The following is a 17,129-nucleotide window of genomic DNA, read 5'->3' on the forward strand; positions in this document are numbered from 1 at the left end:
TACAGGAACTCAGCCACTGCTTTGAAACCAGTTCAAATTAGAAGTTCCAGAACCAATTTTTGGGGGATCAGGGAATTTACTGTTCTCAGTACATATTTGTTTATATGCTGATTTTACTTCTCACAAATAATGACTGTACTGCTTTGCTCATTCTAGCTCAGTATGCCTGAGATAATATTTAAAACCTGACATACAGCTACAAAAGTGCTATTTCCCCATACTGTGCTGGTTTCAAGAGTTAGGACTGAAAATACCATAAAATCTGCATAAATATAGGCAATATATACATATATATATTTAGTCAGTACAAGGATTCAGGGAAAGATGAGACCTGAATATGCTCTATTTTGATTTTTAATCTTCCCTTTGCAAGAGAAATGAGACAATATAGAGTGAGGAAAAAAATCAGGAGGCAGTTTTGGTACCATTCTTGTTACTGTTAGTGATCAATTCAATCTTAAAAACAGAGTAGAATTAAAATTCAACTTATACCCCCCTCTCTCTCTATATATATGTGTGTGTATATATATATATATGTGTATATATATATATATATATATGTATATATATATTACTAATTAAGCACTTCCTGCTCAACTGAATTATGTACCTCAATTATAAGAATAATATATGAGGAGGTTTGGTGAACAGAATGGGTTAAAAAAAGCATAAACCTGTGCTCTGTATTTTTTCAAAAACTCATCTGCTATTCTGAAGATAAAAATAGACTTTCCTGTTCAAAAATAGCCCTCAAGAGCCAACACAGCAACTGAGTGAAGCACAAGAATGCAAAGGATTTCAGCTTGTCAACAGATGAAATTTAAGTGAAAAACCCATCCCCTGGAAAAGGGTCTTCAACACCACAGTGAGTAGTGATTTGCAGCAAACCTTTTACCAAGACAGGATTATAGGAATGTTTCCAAAAAACAGATTAAAAGGGGGAAGAGGAAATTTATACAGGGTGCTGGGAAATTTTCAGTTTCTTTTAAATGTGGTACATCTAAGAGAATGTCATAACACTCCAACCCTTGATAAGGAAAATGCAAAGTCCAACTACTCATCTGCCCTCCAGTATAAGTATTCAAGAAGAAAATGGGAGTTAGTTAGAAGAGTGAGAAGAAAGCAATAATGAATGGTTTGTAGCTCATGTTCTTGTAGAGAAACCTTCAAGACACAAGGCAAATCATGACTCAGCCATAACTGCAGTGAGATCTGCCTCATGCACTAATGTAGATGCCAAAACAATATATATTAAAAATTCTGGCTTCAGAATTATTTCAGGAAAAGATATGCAAGGGTCTTGAAAAGAAGGTCTACTACTATATTTCCAAATAGAAATGAGAAACAAAGGAGACATGGAAGACAGTGGATAGGTCTTTAAAAACACCAGATGAAAACAAAGTGGAGGAAAGAGGTAAAATGCACTTGGTTGGGGATTTAATTTATACAAAAAATAACCTACTGCCAGCATCAGTTAAATATAATTAGAACTACGTGTTAGAAATTAATCCAACATATATAACCCCACACTTATAATGTCACTATCATTATAACTTCTATGATATTTAAGAACTTAATTCCCTAGGAGTTTTATTAAAATTTCTAATACAGTGACATCAGATACAAAAAGCAAGGGCCTACACTTTCATTTCCTCCAATAGCTGGATGCCTAAAAAAACAGGCTGTCTTCCAGTCCAGAGACAAACATATGCAGCTGGTCAGATGGTGAAGCTCAGTTTCACCCTGGAGGGAAGATTAATGGATCTGATAAATTCATGCCCTAGGAAGGTAAAAATCTGCTTCCAGACTATCACAGAGATTGCAGTGATGGACAATTGGAGGATATAAGGTAGCACTGGCTACTAAAGTAGTGAGTTGTATCAGCTGCCATATCCAGGATGCCACAAAAATGAAAACTGAAATGGGTAGGATGGACAACAAACATCATTCCTTGAGCATCAGGACTTCATCAGGCTGCAGAGTGAGTCTCCACCAAAATAACCATATATAGGAGTACAAATTCTGTGAAATTTTCACTAGTAAGAAAGCAAGACATACTAATTATTTACTCTTACAGACAGTTATTAGAAGATTTGGGATTTAGTAGTCAGCAAACCTGCAGATTAAAATAACCATCAAAATTAAAATAGTGGTTTTTGCATCTAATTGCACATCAAAGTCAATTCTGCCCTTTGGAAGTTACAGCATGAAGGTCAAAAGTATAAGTAAAATGAAAATATCAGAGGATTTCAAGGCAAAATGATGTTTTCTTTACTTGGCTCTTTAGTGGCATAAGATTTCACGGTGTAAGCTTCTTCCCAGATGCAAGCAGCTGCTACACACACATTTGTCCAGGAAACACATGGTTAGAAATATACACTAATTTTAGTGAAGATGAGTATTTTAAGGCCATCCTGAGTGAAATCAGAATACAAATGTTAAAACTGGCTTCTGTTCATCCACATACAACGTGACAAGCATTTGCTTACTCTAGGACTGCAGAGGAAGCTTTTAAGACTGTGCATATTTCACCATCTGTTTTGCTGCTACTTTGCAAAATTCTAGTGGTATGAACCAGTTATTACCTCAGATACTGGAGGGTGGGCAAGGGAATGCTAACTCTGTCTGTTATCCATGACTTTTAATCTTGGTTAAAACAAACTAGTAACCAGAAACTTCAGATGAGCATGGAGCCAGGAAGCAAAAATATGAAATGGAGAGATTCAACTTACAATTAAATCTTGAATAAGTGAAATTGAAAGTATCCTCTTGGTGACATTTTCCACAACTACTCCAAGCCAATTAAGTGCACCCCAGTACCACAAATAACTCTGTCCTCCATGCCAGTAGCTTATGAAGGCAAAAGTGAGGGCTGTAGATAATAGTGTTCCAAGCAGACTGGACTGAGATCCTCCCATCGGAACATAAATGTACCTGTAGGTGAAATGACAAGTAAGCAGTGCTGTTAGAGATTTCACAGAAATCTCAGGAAAACATCCACCACAGAACAAATGTGTCTATTTGTAGCATAAAAAAGAATGTGAAAAACTACCTGACATGCTCTATGTACAGAGCTTGCCCTATTTTCTGCAAAGCTCTATGAAGCTGCACTTCATAGAATATGTGCATGTACCATTTGGCAAAAGGACAATTTTGTGGTCCTGGGAACTCTGTATTAGGTGAATATATAGCACAAACTATATTCTCCAAACTGCAAATAGCAAATATCCAGATTTTTTAAACTGGAATAGTTCTAAGTCAACTACAGAAATAACCTGTAATCTTCATGTGAATTTAGATTATAAGATTTTTAACAAAAAAATTTAAAACCGTATATAAATTCATACACAGTCACAACCCACAGATTGTTTCCCATATATCAGAAATGTAGATGCATGCAAATACACTTTTTTAGTAAAAGGTTGTAATTTCTCTCCTTTTAAATATTTCATTAAAAATTATGTACACTGTAAATATTTCTTATCTGGTTCTTCTACTGCACTCTCAGGATCATGTCAGTCTGATGACCTTTGGAGAACTCATACCAAAAAAAGCCCAGAAACCCATATGAAGCACTCTGCACGCAATTATATTCTGCATTTAAACTGAACCCAGGAGTCATAACCTTAGTCATTAATTGATGCTTATAAGTGTCCAGAAAGTAGTGTTCCTTCAGAAAAAGTACCAGAAGCAATGGGATTCTGAAAGCTGACACTATTTTGTGGGTCATTTCACTTCCAGTCTGAAAAGCTACATCCACTCCCATCATTTTCTGATTAAGGCATGACCACTGGCCAGACACTGTCTGAAAGGGTTGCATATTTCTGTCAACACTTTGAAGAAGCCCATCAGGCAGGGGAGTCACCACCCAGCTCATGGGTACCAGGCAAGGAGATGTGGTATCTGAGAACTACCAGTGACAGCTCTCCTCAGCTGTCATTCCTTTGGCATGACATTCTGTACTCATATTTGAGACTATTCCTACTTGCTAAGATAATTCAAGGATTTTTTTTTTTTTTTTCCCGGTGAAATTTGTATCTCTGGTTATCAGTTTTCATATTCAGAGATAAATATTATCTTAAAAATTTAAAAGGGAAATTTACACACTGTTATGTTTCTAATCTTAGGAAGTAAGAAAATAAATAACGGGGTAAAATTCAGTGATAAACATAATTAAAGGGTAAACAAAAAAAGTCATTAAAAAAACAAGTGCCAAATGCTCCAAATTCTTTCTTAGCATAACATCAATACACCTTTTTACTTCCATCTGCTACAGGGAACATCTGATTACATGTTTTTCAGTATAGGTGTACTTTTTCACTAAGCACATGAAAATAAATAGAAATTAAGATCAATAGTTTCTATTTATGTTGTGCTTTTCTTCTCTCTCCCCTTCCTATGTTTGAACAGTGTGGCAATAACAGACACTTGCAATTGAAATCAATTAATCTAATGGCAGAGAGGTTTCTCTTAGTAGTCTGCAAGCAGTGAATTTCCTGCAGGGCTGTGGCACAGAGGGTAAAGAGTGAAGCCACAGACTCAGCAAATTCCTTCTAGACATGAAAGACTAAGAAACTCAGTACTCTTGGGACAGACTTTCCCAACACCTTTCCTCTCCCTTTTTAAAGGCTGATTAAGGCAGGGTCCATTCCATTACCAGCTCCCCTCGCAGTCATGGCAGCGCCTTGTTTCACAGAGCTGCACCCAGAGGAGCCCACAGCAGGACACTGCCAGCACTGCCGTGCTCAGCAAAGCTCTCTCTTGTACATTTAGGGATTGCATTGGAACCTGGTTCATGTCTGTCAGTTCACAGAATCATCTGGGACCCACAACAACCAAAGTCTAATTCTTTAGTGAATGGTCCATATGGGAAACTCACAACCTTGGCTCTATTAGCCCCATGCTCCAATCAACTGAGCTCATCTCTGAAACACAGCATTTCAAAGTAACCCAGACATTATCAGAAAGTCACACCTCTGTGACCAAGATCTGACTTCAATCCCTGAAGAAACCTTTCTGCTGACCCCACAGGACCCTGGGTTAAGTCCATGGCACAAAAAGTAGCTTTTACTGCAGAGGTATCTTCAGGTTTCTGTACAGTCCCCATCCCTGCACTGACACTGTTGTGTAGGCTCCAGCTATCTTGTCAACACAGGCAGCCTCCGCTGGCAATGGCATTGCCAGGAAGAGCTCAGCAGTATCAACACATTTGTTTCCAGCTGCAGCTCAGTTTAGGTTGGCCTGAAGGGCTTTCAGCTTAATGTGCAGAACAAAACAGGCTATTTTCTGATTTTCACTTTTCAACAACAGCAGCTAGATAATTGAGCAGCAACAACTCATAATTCTGATTAATGTTAAAGGTTAGTGAAGTTTTAGCTCCTAGTTAGGCTGATGGCAAATGTGCAACTGAAAATCCACTATGTGAAGACATGTTTGAAGAAGGACAGAAGCCAAAAGGACTTAGAAAATCTTTACTAACACTGTGACCTTCCCCTACAGTACCATGGAGAGTCTGCCTCCCTGCCCAGAGGAGAAATAGAAAGCAGAAAGCAATGCCTCTCTCTTTCCCTGCTAGTGCCATAAAAAAGTGGACAGGCAGCTGGCTGCCATTCCTTGTCACAAGGGCAGTAACCACACTCAGATTGTGTGGTCTTGCCCTCCCCTGTCAGGGCATTCCTGAGATTTTAAAGTGATACTAAAGGACTGATATATGTTGTGTCATTTCTCTCGAACACTGTGGCACATCAGGGAAAAAAAGTATTGGCTACCCTATCATCCTGCACATCATACCCATGTGATGTACATGTGCATACACTGCTGCACTGGCAGGCCTGCATACAAGCAATAGGCAGCTCAGTGTGCAGCCAGGGGCAGAGCCTGGCTCAAGACCAGGCACTTTGTGCTCTCCAATTACCAAAATACTCTGATAACCAAAACTGTCTTGCAAAAGAATCATGTCTGAAGTCTCATTGCTGCAAAGATGCATTTTGCTTACTTTAGAGCAACCTGTTAGTTTAGAATCTAATTTCTCTATACTTCTCCTATGTGTTTACACAGAGGAGTACTCACTTGATTACAAAAAGCTACACAAACTCTTAAGTGTGAGGGAGAATAACCCTGTGAAAAGCATTATTAGGCCAAATGATTGAAGAAATATATTAGTTCTGTATTATCATCTACAACACAACACAGTTTGTAACTCACAATTTGTTGTGGTTTAACCTTGTTAAACCATACCCCACAGCATCTCCACCCCACACAGCTCCTCATTCAGCCTTCCCCATGGGATGGGGAAGAAAAGTAACCTCTTATAGTGCATTCAGAAAGTTGTGCTGCCCTCCAGTTCACTAAGAAAATCTGTGAGGAGGGAAGGAAGGAGGCAGGGAAGAGTTTACAGGGTAATGGCTACTACAAATTGATGTCTTTTATATCTGCATGCTTCGTAACTTTTCTTCTTCTTACCAATACTTCCATCTACCTGCAATCTATCCCTGCAGTCCCTTTGTACTGTAAACCCTGTAAACCTCAGGGTTTACACGAATTGAGAGGTTGCTGTAGAACAGGCTGACCTGCTGAACCATAAGAAGAATAGCATTACGTAAATATCTCCTTTTAAGCTTCCATGCAGCTTTTAAGATTATTCCTATTTCTAATCACATAAAATCCACACAGAAGTTCAAAATCCCCTGTTTGGGGACTATTAGCACAAGAAAGTAACCATGGGTACTCATGGCAGCCTAACACAACTCAAAGGAGTTGTAGTAGAGTTTCTTAACAGCTCTTAAACATGATGACACGTTATTCTACATGTGTGAGGAAGGCAGAAAAGCTGAAAAATGTGGCACCAATATACAACAAATTTATCTTAACTCACATACAGAAAAAGAAAACTCAGCAGTTGCTTGGTGATCAATGAGCCAAAGGTGGAGTAATAAAGCAAAGCAGCAAAGTATTTTGTAAAGAGAAAAGGCTGTCAAGTTAAGTAGATTTGAGGGTACTATTTGGTCATGTGCCTCCATTTTGTTTTAGAGGGATGGCCAGAAATAGTCCCCCCTTAAGAGCCATGAAAATTACAGTCAAGATTAGACCTGTGGAAAATGCTTGGTATCAAAAAATTCAGGCTAGGTGAGTATTTAAAAATAAAACATTAACTTAGGAGACCAAAAATCAATCACTGCCAAAACTTCAAAGGAGAAACTTGAAGGTGAAAGAACAGAGATTTCAATGCAAACTATGAGAGAGGACCATATGAACACCACAGGCCAGGCTTTGCCTACCATTCCTGGGCTGGGGCAGGCTAGACCTCCCTTAAGGACAACAAGGAAAGATACTTCATTCTGTCAGAAGAAAAAGTTATGTATGTAACATGGAGAGAAGGGGGAAGAGAACTCCATGTCATTAAAATCTCAAAGCATCTGGGATGTGTTTGAAGCACATTAATACAAATATTGAGAGAATATATAGTATATATTCTATATAGTAAAAATTATTTGTATGCACATCCCCCCCACCTGATGTGACTCAACATACATTCCTAGCTTTCCCCTTCCAAGGCAAAGATGTCAGTCTTAACCATATTTCTGTGTTTTCTATCTTTCTATTTCTGTTTCGATTTCAAACTAAAACTTTTGTGCAATTAAGCATGCTACTTTCACAAACAAAGCATACTGTGTATGTGTCTTCCCCCAAGTGCATTGCTTTTAGTCCAGGTACAGCAGTTTAAATGACCTTATCCACAGCCAGCAAGCTGTTTCATTTACACAGCTTATCTTAATTTTAACTCACTAAGTGAACATTAGAGAATTGGATAAAATATGCAAATGGTACCATTTAAATCCCTACAGTATTGCAAACACAAACATAATAGCTGAAGTATTTAAAAGTGACATTTACTTACAGAGAATACCTTTTAAATCCAATAACCATTTTGTTAGTTTTCTTGAAATGGCAATCTGCAGAATAATCATAAGAGATCTGACAACCATTCCCTTGAAAAACACACAGTTTCTTTTCTTTTAATGATTCTACATTACAAAGTTTTCATTCAGGTAACTTCAGAAAACCTCTAAAAGGGGCATTTGTAATCAGCTAGGAATCATTCAGGAAGGCTATTATTCCTTGAGACCTCCACATACTGTTCTTACTTGCAAATGCATGTAATTTTAAACATATTTAAATCCTGAAGTAAGTGCAAGTAAAGCACCTGTTTAACTGCTGCTCTGTCCAGGACCTTTGTTCAACATGTGCCTAAATTTCTTCCTGACTTAAGGTCATACAGCATGATGTATGCTATCCATGATTTTTTTCCCCTTTCCGAGGCATTGCTCTTGGAATGTCTAATGTAATGTTTCTAAGATGAAATGTAAAAAAGGAAAAGTTAATTTGCTTGTAATGCCAAAGTGAATACTATTAATGTGTGAGAATTTTGTGTTTTATTTCAGGGAACATCTGATGCTCAAAATTCCAATGTCTCTGTAAGTTTCAAAACACTCAAGGGTTAACTGTGTGCCTATCATACTGTTTTGAATTGGGCAATTACACAGAAAACACAGCAAAAGTTTAAAAAGCAATAATGCAGTCTTCCATCTTGCATCCTGACAACAGAAATCGCTTGAGGCTCAGTACAGTGGAGGCTGTTCATTTGTGGACATGTGGGAAAAATCATGTCCAAGCAGCATCATGCTGGTGCTGAGCTTCCTTAATTAATTTATTTTTAATGCACTCTTCATGGCCTTAAACCATTGACTTTTTTTTCCTGCTGCATAATGAAAAGATGTCAGCCGCAGTTCTTACTTCTGGGTGAGTTCTCACAATTCCTGTTTTGTCACTTCAAGCTGTCACTGACTTGAATGGAGCTACTCAGAGTGCATAAGTAAAGCACACCTGTAAGCCTTTGCAAGACTGGGTCCAACAGGAACAAATCTGTTTTAAATCACAGAAACATCTCCCATAAACATGACTTTGAAGGCTGAGCCACCATATTGCAAAAATATTTGCAATAACCAGAGACATTTGGAATACCATTTTGTAAAGTTTCCATTAGGAGACTAAGTCTTGTTCTGTGAAACTCCATTTTTCACAGTCTAACAATTTTGCTGGCTGTTGGCAAAGCTTTTTAAGCTCTGTAAGACTCTCTAACCTCACCAGCTTAACCTGATGTTTAGAGACCTTGACAAATGCAGACCCTTTAAAATATTTAAGCTGATGTTGGCTGCAGGCAAGTCTTGTTGCATTACTACAAAAATGTTTAATGAGAAATTAAGTCCATTTGGTTTACAAAGCATTAATGAGAATATTCATATGCAAGAACACTCAGCTTTACAAATATGACCTAAATTCTCATTCACTTCACAATTGCTAGCATGTTTCCCAGCAAAGATTGAGTGTGAAGTTTCCTACTAAAAAACCACAAAGTGTTTAAAGTACTTTTCTTCCCCTGCATTCAACACAAAAAATGATATGAGTTGAGTCCATATGTCAAAGGGCAGATAACTGCAGAATACTGAATAAATCATTTTGAATTCACTCTTCCAAGGGAGCTCATGTTTTCAAAGAAATTCATTCATTTCAAATGAAATTTTAATCTAAATCATAGTATTTCCTTCTAATGGAAAAAAGTTTCATTACTGATGGACTGCTGTGTTTAGTTTTCTTCCAGCTGTATCATGTAAAGAAAGAAACCCTGCCTACCACCACCTGTTCGCAGTCAAATGCAAAACTACTAGTCAGCTGTCTTTGATTGGAATGGAAATGGGAGAGTCTCCAGATGACCAAACAGCCAAAAGACTGGTTATAGCATTAAGCTCAAACCAGCACCTGAAACATTTTGCTGACAGTAGAAGCCTAGATGTTATTGCCAAAACAACCTAGAGTTAAGTGCCTACAGCTCAGCTACTGGATGGGAGAGGGCTGTGTCCCTAGCTGACAGAGGGAGCTGGGAAGGAGGCACTCCTGCCTCCTCCCTGAACGAGTCTGCAGAGCTCCCTGAAGCTGTTCTGAACTGAACTCCCCTCAGGGACCCAATTCACTCCTGATATTCACAATAAACCTACCATGTGCTGATGATATCTAGGCTCAGCAGCACAATAAGCAGGCTATATACTCCTTTGAAAACACAGCTAGAAGAGGGATATATTAATAGTACTGTCACTCTCTGCTTATAATTTGGTAGAGGTCAAGCTCTTTCCCAGGGAGACCAACATATCTTGCCTCTCAGAGGAGTGCTCCAGCAGTCTGTTACCAGGCTGCCACCAGGCAGAAAAGAAAATGAGATTCCAAGAGTGAATATGCAAGAAAAAACAAATCTGTGGCTAAGGCATTACTCAGAGAGATGCAGACATTCCAGTCCAGCTTTCTGCACTAGGAATGGCTCATTATGCCCTAAACAATCATTAGACAAAATACATAAGCAACACCATGAACAAAAGAATTATTTTTTCCCTTCTAATTTTCTTTACTTCTCCCAGCTCTTATACTGGATATGACAGACAACACAGAGAAATTTGCAGGTCCCTTGAAGTTTCAAAATAGAGATTAAAGACTAACTAGCAAATTAGAATAAAAGAAGGTACCATTACCCTCAAAAACCCATCTCAAAAACTGCTAATCCTGCTATGTTTCTGTCAGCCACTGAGGTAGAGTGTACTCCAGAAGATGACTGCCTACAAAAGACTGAAGTTTATTCTAGAGGACCAGATTTAAAGAATACCCCAGTAAAGGATCAAGACAGAGAACTATACTGGGACAGAAATAGCTTTGTTTGCAACAGAAAATGCAGGTCAGAATACATGGTAACTAACCTGAGCAAGGTAATGTCATTTACAAAATTGGGAGCTCTCAGTAAATATGACCACTTTAGACCCCTTTAGATGACCCTCTAGGACCATAAAAGGACTTCCAGTAAGAGGCAGAAGCATGTAAATTAGGTCTAGGAAAAGGGATGTTTATGTATTAACTAGGAAGTACATCGTAATGAATGTGTATGATCACAATGAACTAAATACTGGTGTAAAGTTTCACAATACACATCCGATCAGAGGAAAAATCCTCCAGATGTGTCCAGCACTGTAATAAAAAATGCCTGCTTTCAAATACTTCAAATTGTGTTAGAAAGTTTATAATCTGGACTATTTCTGTATCAGAGGGCCCAGCTCAAAATTCAGAACTCTGCATACCTCAACTAGTGGCTACATAATTTTCCCACACAAATAAATCCCTTCCAACAAATCTCTTCTTCTCTTCTTGCCATCTCCCCTCTCTTAGTAAGAGTACATTCACAACAGCATTTTACAGGGGTTTTCAACCAGAGTTGAAGCAACAAAGACCAGTTCTTCCTCTGCATGTGACTGTACATATCAAACTGTTAGCGAAAAACTTTTAAGTATGTGTCATTTGTTGCTTTGAACACACCAAAAATAAAGTTCTGTGTTTTCTCCCTTCTCTTAGAAAGCTGATTTAAATTCCTTAGGTGTAAGCACAAGCTATTTAGCCATTCTGCTAATCTTAGTATGCCAGGTACATTAGAAAAAATGTGGACTCATCCGCATGTGTGAACTCAGATGTTTAAAATACACTCATCACTATGCACTTAACAGCCACCTTTTCCAGCATGCCTCTGTCAAAGGAGTGCATGAAATGCAGTCACTACAACAGAACCTATTTATTTTCCTTATTAAACCATTTTTGCTTGGAGACAAGGTGATAAAGTTGAATAGCCCTCTAAAATTTGCTAGGTAACAGAAAGACTGTTTAATCTTTGCAGACTCCTTTGTGGAGAGTTTGATGATTCTTTTGCATTTTTATATCCCTTTGTACACATGCATGTCAAAGGGCATTGTTAATATCCACAGACCACACAGCAGTTTCACCAAACCATGAAATACCTTTGCTTCACTGGGCTGTATAGTTCTACAGAGAAACAGAAATCAAGATGTCAAAAGACTTTCACTTGGATGCATCACAAATACAAATCTGTGCATGACCAGAATAATGTTCAAAGTCCCAAAGTCAGTGAAGACTCAGTAAGTATTACAATCTTCAAATTATAAACCAACATCAACAAAACATACTTCAATGGATCTCTGAAATAAAGGCATGTCATTAATGAAAAGTGGAAATACAGAGGAGGTGTTGCATAAATATGGCAGGAAACTTGAGAAATATCAAAGTATCTGCTTAAGGAAAGCACAGCATTACTTATTCCTCCAAACTGCATGTGCACAAAGTTTGAAGAGTTAGATTTTTGACATTATTCCAAACCGAATAATTCACTCACCTCTCCTGAGCTCACATTTCTTAGAAAATGCACTTTGCAATTCTGGGAAATGACTATTTATAAAGTACAGCCAAGGCACTGAGATGTCTAGGCAAAGCTGGGATCACTTAAGATTATACAGCACCTTCCACAATAAAGGACTTCTCTACACTCTCCAGCCTGTGTCAAAAACCTTTCAAACACCAGCAGAGTTAAATCACCTCTGATGTATAGTACGATACACATTTATCAGCCCAAATCAATGTTACCTAATTGTTATATAAGTGAGAATGAACATACATTTAATTAAGCAAAGTGAAGCAAAATTTTTACTTCTGTTGAAGTAGCACCCTTAAAAAACGATTATCTCCTTTTTCCTCATTTGTAAAGAAAGTATAGACATAATCCCCTAACAACCACCAGGGACAGGGCTCAGTCCAGATAAAAACTTCAGTGAAAAATAGCAGTTTTTGTGAAGTCAGTAGCAACAGAGGCTACTGTTACCTTAAAACCAGTAAGTTTTAAGCACACAGCAAGAAATTATTCTAATGCGAAGGTAGAACTTGAGAAAGAAATGCTGTAGTTACAGCCAGAAATTTAAATATATATGTAAGGATGGGAGAAAAAAATGTAAAAAAAAAGGGGACAAAAACCAGGTACATACTCAAGGAAAAGAAGATGGTAAAACTGCCAGGAAAAATCATCAGTTAAAGTGTCATGGAAAGTTAAGCAAAAAATGTACCATAAATCTTCTCATCCATCTACAACACCAAGCCATTTATCTCTCCAGTTTTCTAAAGATAGTCTTTTTGTTAGAAAGGCAGAACAAATAATGATTGATAAAATAATGATTTTTGCATTGACCCTCACAAAAAGCTCCAAGAGGGTGAATCAACAAAACTAGTTTTAACTGCTCAGTACAAAAGCAGGCCAGAAAAGACAGAAAATAGGTTAAAGACCATTAATGATGTCAGCAGCATTCTAGTCAGTGTGCCTTGATGAAATTCTCTGCAAGGTATTCAAGGAATCATCTGGTTTACACATTGGGTCAGTGCTTATTTTTCATGTTTTCCACTTCTTGAGATTTCAACAGACTATAAAAGCAAACAAACTCCTTTTCTTTCTTCTAAAGTGGGGATAGCCAACAAGAATAAGAAAATTTCATGCAGCTTGGGAGCTGCTTAGCAAATTCCTGGTGGTACTTGAGAACATACTATGAAAATAGTAGCTTGTGCTCACCTCATCCTTAGGAGTAAGGGCTAACCAGCTAAGAAATAGCATTCAAAGAGGTAAGGTAGCTTCAAAGTGTTAAATAGAATCAGCAGTACCAAATTTATTTGGCTTATTTTCCCTGAAAAACCTCAAGAAAAAAACAAATCTGGCAGGTAAAGTCTAACCATAAATCTAAAGATTGTCATGGTAAGATAGCTATGGATTAGCCTTTAAACTGTTCAAATTATACACCAAATATTGAACAAAGCATTTAAACTGATCAATATTCAATAACGGCTACCTTTCAGCAACAGGATGTAAGTACTTCCCTGGGTTGAAAGCTCCACACCTGGGAGAGAATCAGACAGTACAAAATCCCTCCATCCTACTGCAGTTTTGCCATGAGGCAGTGAAGATGACAAAAAAAAATGTGCCTGCACCAACAGACAATATCCCACCACACTAAAAGCAAACATGAGGCTCTGCACCCCAAACCATGGGTGGTGCTGGATGGAGGTAGAACATTCCTCCAGCCTCAACTGGAAGGCAGTAGGAAACCATTGCTCTCAGCCACTGATTTTCTACCATGTTGCAGAGAGTGGTCCTTCACTGGAAAATGGCTTATCCTGGTCACAAGTCATCACCCACAAGGGTGTCACTCAACCTGGAAAGCTGCAAGCAGAGCATGATGCAAAGCTTTCTGCCTTCACACTGCAGCAGATCTCTGCCTCCAAGAGCATCTTCCCTTTCCACAGACAGGTTACTTCAGAAGGCAGGATGTGGGGGTACAGCATCAGCTCCTGGCTGAGACCAAAAGCTAAGAAGCAATGAAAAAGTACCTGAATTTCATGGGTACCCTCATCAGTGATGTGGCTCTTTTCCCTGAAGCAAACTAGAAATGCTCAGCCAGTTTAAGGAGTAGTCTCCCATTCTCCCCTACCTCTTACCTAAACTTCACAATTCTCAGTTATGAGCTCATACAGTGGCAGAGCAGAACCATATGCACAGAATTCATGAATACCAAAAAGCCAAATGTAATTATGTGGGGTCAAGCATGTTGACAACATCCTGGAATATTTTCTGTTTACAATGCAAATGTTTTGTTTGACAGCACCACTGCAGAGATTGATAATGATGATCCATCACTACAGTACTGTTTATTCGTGTTCAGTGAGAATTAATGTGAAGTTGAGTGGGCATAAAATGATACTTTCTCATTTTTACTTGCTTTCACATTTGACCATTAGCAATGCTAAACTGCCTTCACTTGTTTCTCACCTTTTCCTACAAACTAAATATCCTCTAGTCCCACAACAGCCCACTCCATCCTCTTCTTGTGACCATCTGGCAATTCTGTAATTGTCTCAGTCTCCATTCTATCCTGTACAATGAGAACTAAGATGAGTTTATTTGCTCCTAAAAGAAAAATCCATATTTTCTTCTATGGTCAGCAAGATTTTTTTTTCATCAGTTTCAGATGGATAAAGATCTGGATTATGCACTGGTTTTCATTTCCAAGTACCTTTTGCAACAAGCGTCTTCTGCTCTACCCCTAAAATTAGTCAAACAAAATATTTTCAAAAAGTGAGGATTGAAGAATCAGAAAGATTTCTTGGCCTTTCACAGTTACAGAAATCATGCTACAATTAGCTTCTGTTTCAAGAGAAAAAAACATTGAATTGTGTGTTTATACTTTTTCTATATATATTCACACAAATGCTTTGCCTGGACCCTTGCATATTTTGTGATGTTTGTGGATGCAAGGGTAGGGTTCATCAAGAAGAGCACACATTCAGCAAAGCAGCAGGATAAAAATATATTATTTTACCACTAACTTAGTCTGGAAATTTGATTTAGCAGAATGAACTTGACAGATATTTCTTTCCATCTGAACGTTAGTTCAATTTTCAGAGCACATGCATTAAAGGATTTCTATTTTATAGTTAAAACAAATGTTTCCTACATTAAAAACTCTTCATTATAAGAACCAAATACCACAAGCAAGATTCAATGATTTTCTCATCTCATACCCTGGGCAGAATAATTGTACATAATTATGACCTGGCTGAAATAGTTTTCATCTTCTAAGCCTTCCTGCATGCTTACTCTTACTATTCTTCTACAATCTATTGATATTTTTACTTCCATATTTATTGAGAAGCAATTTTCTCCATAGGGTAGAGAAACCATTAAGAAGATACAGTGCAAACTAAACTACAGTCCTTAACATTAAGGCTGCCGGTTAAATCTTTTGAGCACACATATGGTACTAACTTTGCAGTTAAGCTGTGAGGTATCAGTGTTAAGCTCCAATTTTCCTTAAAGAACAAACATACAAACACCATTCTCTGCATCTCAGACTCTGTTCTGTGCCTTTATGGGACAAGCTGAGCACATGACACAGTCTCCTGAAGTAATCCCTCTTGGACAGCCATTGTTCCCTCACTCCCTCACACATCTCCTCCAAGCTGGAATGCACAAGTTGCCAGAGCTACTCCTGAGATCTCAGGAGGCAATGGTTTTTCTGCTCCTGCCTGGCATGATGAGAAAGTTTGGAAATCAAAGGATCTGAACACGGACTCATTTAAGCAAGCTCCAAAATCCCTTTAAAGCTATAGGGACAACATAAAACCAGTAACAGTCGGTGTTACAACCTCTAAAGCTTTAACTGCTGGCAGAAGGTTGAAGATTTCCAGCAGGGCTGCTGCCATTCAGAACTGGAGGCCACTCTTAGCTCCTAGTGTAGCAACCACAAAGAACGAATAAAAGTGAATGCAGGCAACATTTAAATTATAAATTGAGTTTTATACATACTTCTAGTTGTGTAATACACATTTCTTCACTATGATAATGCCTGTGTTCAACAGGATCTTTGCACAGGACATATATTATGCTTTTAGATATTATGCTTCAGCTGTATCTGAGAAAGACAACTTGTTCATATCTATCATACAGCATTTTTTAACCTTGTTAATAGAGTTCAATATTAAATCTGAGTACCTTCTGTGATGGTAGCCTAGCTGTGATTCCTGTGACTCTTGTTTTGCTGAGTAGGTAGAGTTTAAATCAATAGCAAGGGCACTCCATCTTCTACCTTCAGCTGCCTTTGCTATGCTTTTTCACTTTCTAAAGGAAAATCTGAAAAACCACCACACATGTTAACTCATAATTCTTGAAAGGTAAAATGATCAAGAAAACATATTTATGATCAATCTATGGCTTTGTGAACCTAACATTTGGAAAATATTTTTTGTGTGCTGCAGGCTTTATTCTTCCCTCTTGGGTTTTTTAGCACTGGGTGCAAACAAGGTGAAGAAATGGACTGCATATATTGTTTACTGTATAACCTATTCAACTGATTCACTTCTGTCCTGTTTTATTTAAAATTGAAGTGTAATATTGAAAATTAACATCCCAGCATTATTTCAGTATAACTTCTAGTCTAGTCATTGAGATTCAGTAATTAAGAAAGCATTCTCTTTCCACATTCCTTATAGCAAGAAATAAAGCAGCAAAGAACCTTCTGTTGAATCCAAGCATTTTATCTTTGTACATAATCCTGCAAGGATCAACAATACCACACAGCCATGTCAGACTGTAGATAGCATCCAGAATCAGGCAGCAGCCTGTACAGAGTGCTTGACATGTGAGATAAGCCTGTCCT

At 38.0% G+C, this 17,129-nt stretch overlaps 1 protein-coding gene across 3 annotated transcripts in view; it reads right to left on the reverse strand.

Moving 5' to 3' along the window:
- Positions 1-17,129, reverse strand: part of HHAT (hedgehog acyltransferase) — a 152,010-nt gene that overhangs the window by 76,992 nt on the left and 57,889 nt on the right. For all 3 annotated transcript variants that reach the window (XR_001520425.3, XM_015621746.3, XM_033513307.1), the window contains one exon: positions 2,733-2,934. Coding sequence is in view for 2 of the 3 variants with exons in the window: in XM_015621746.3 (XP_015477232.1) it covers positions 2,733-2,934 (202 nt within the window). In the remaining variant the exon portion in view is untranslated. The remainder of the gene's footprint in view (positions 1-2,732; positions 2,935-17,129) is intronic.

This window comes from Parus major, chromosome 3, assembly GCF_001522545.3.
Source record: "Parus major isolate Abel chromosome 3, Parus_major1.1, whole genome shotgun sequence".
Taxonomy (NCBI): Eukaryota; Metazoa; Chordata; class Aves; order Passeriformes; family Paridae; genus Parus; species Parus major.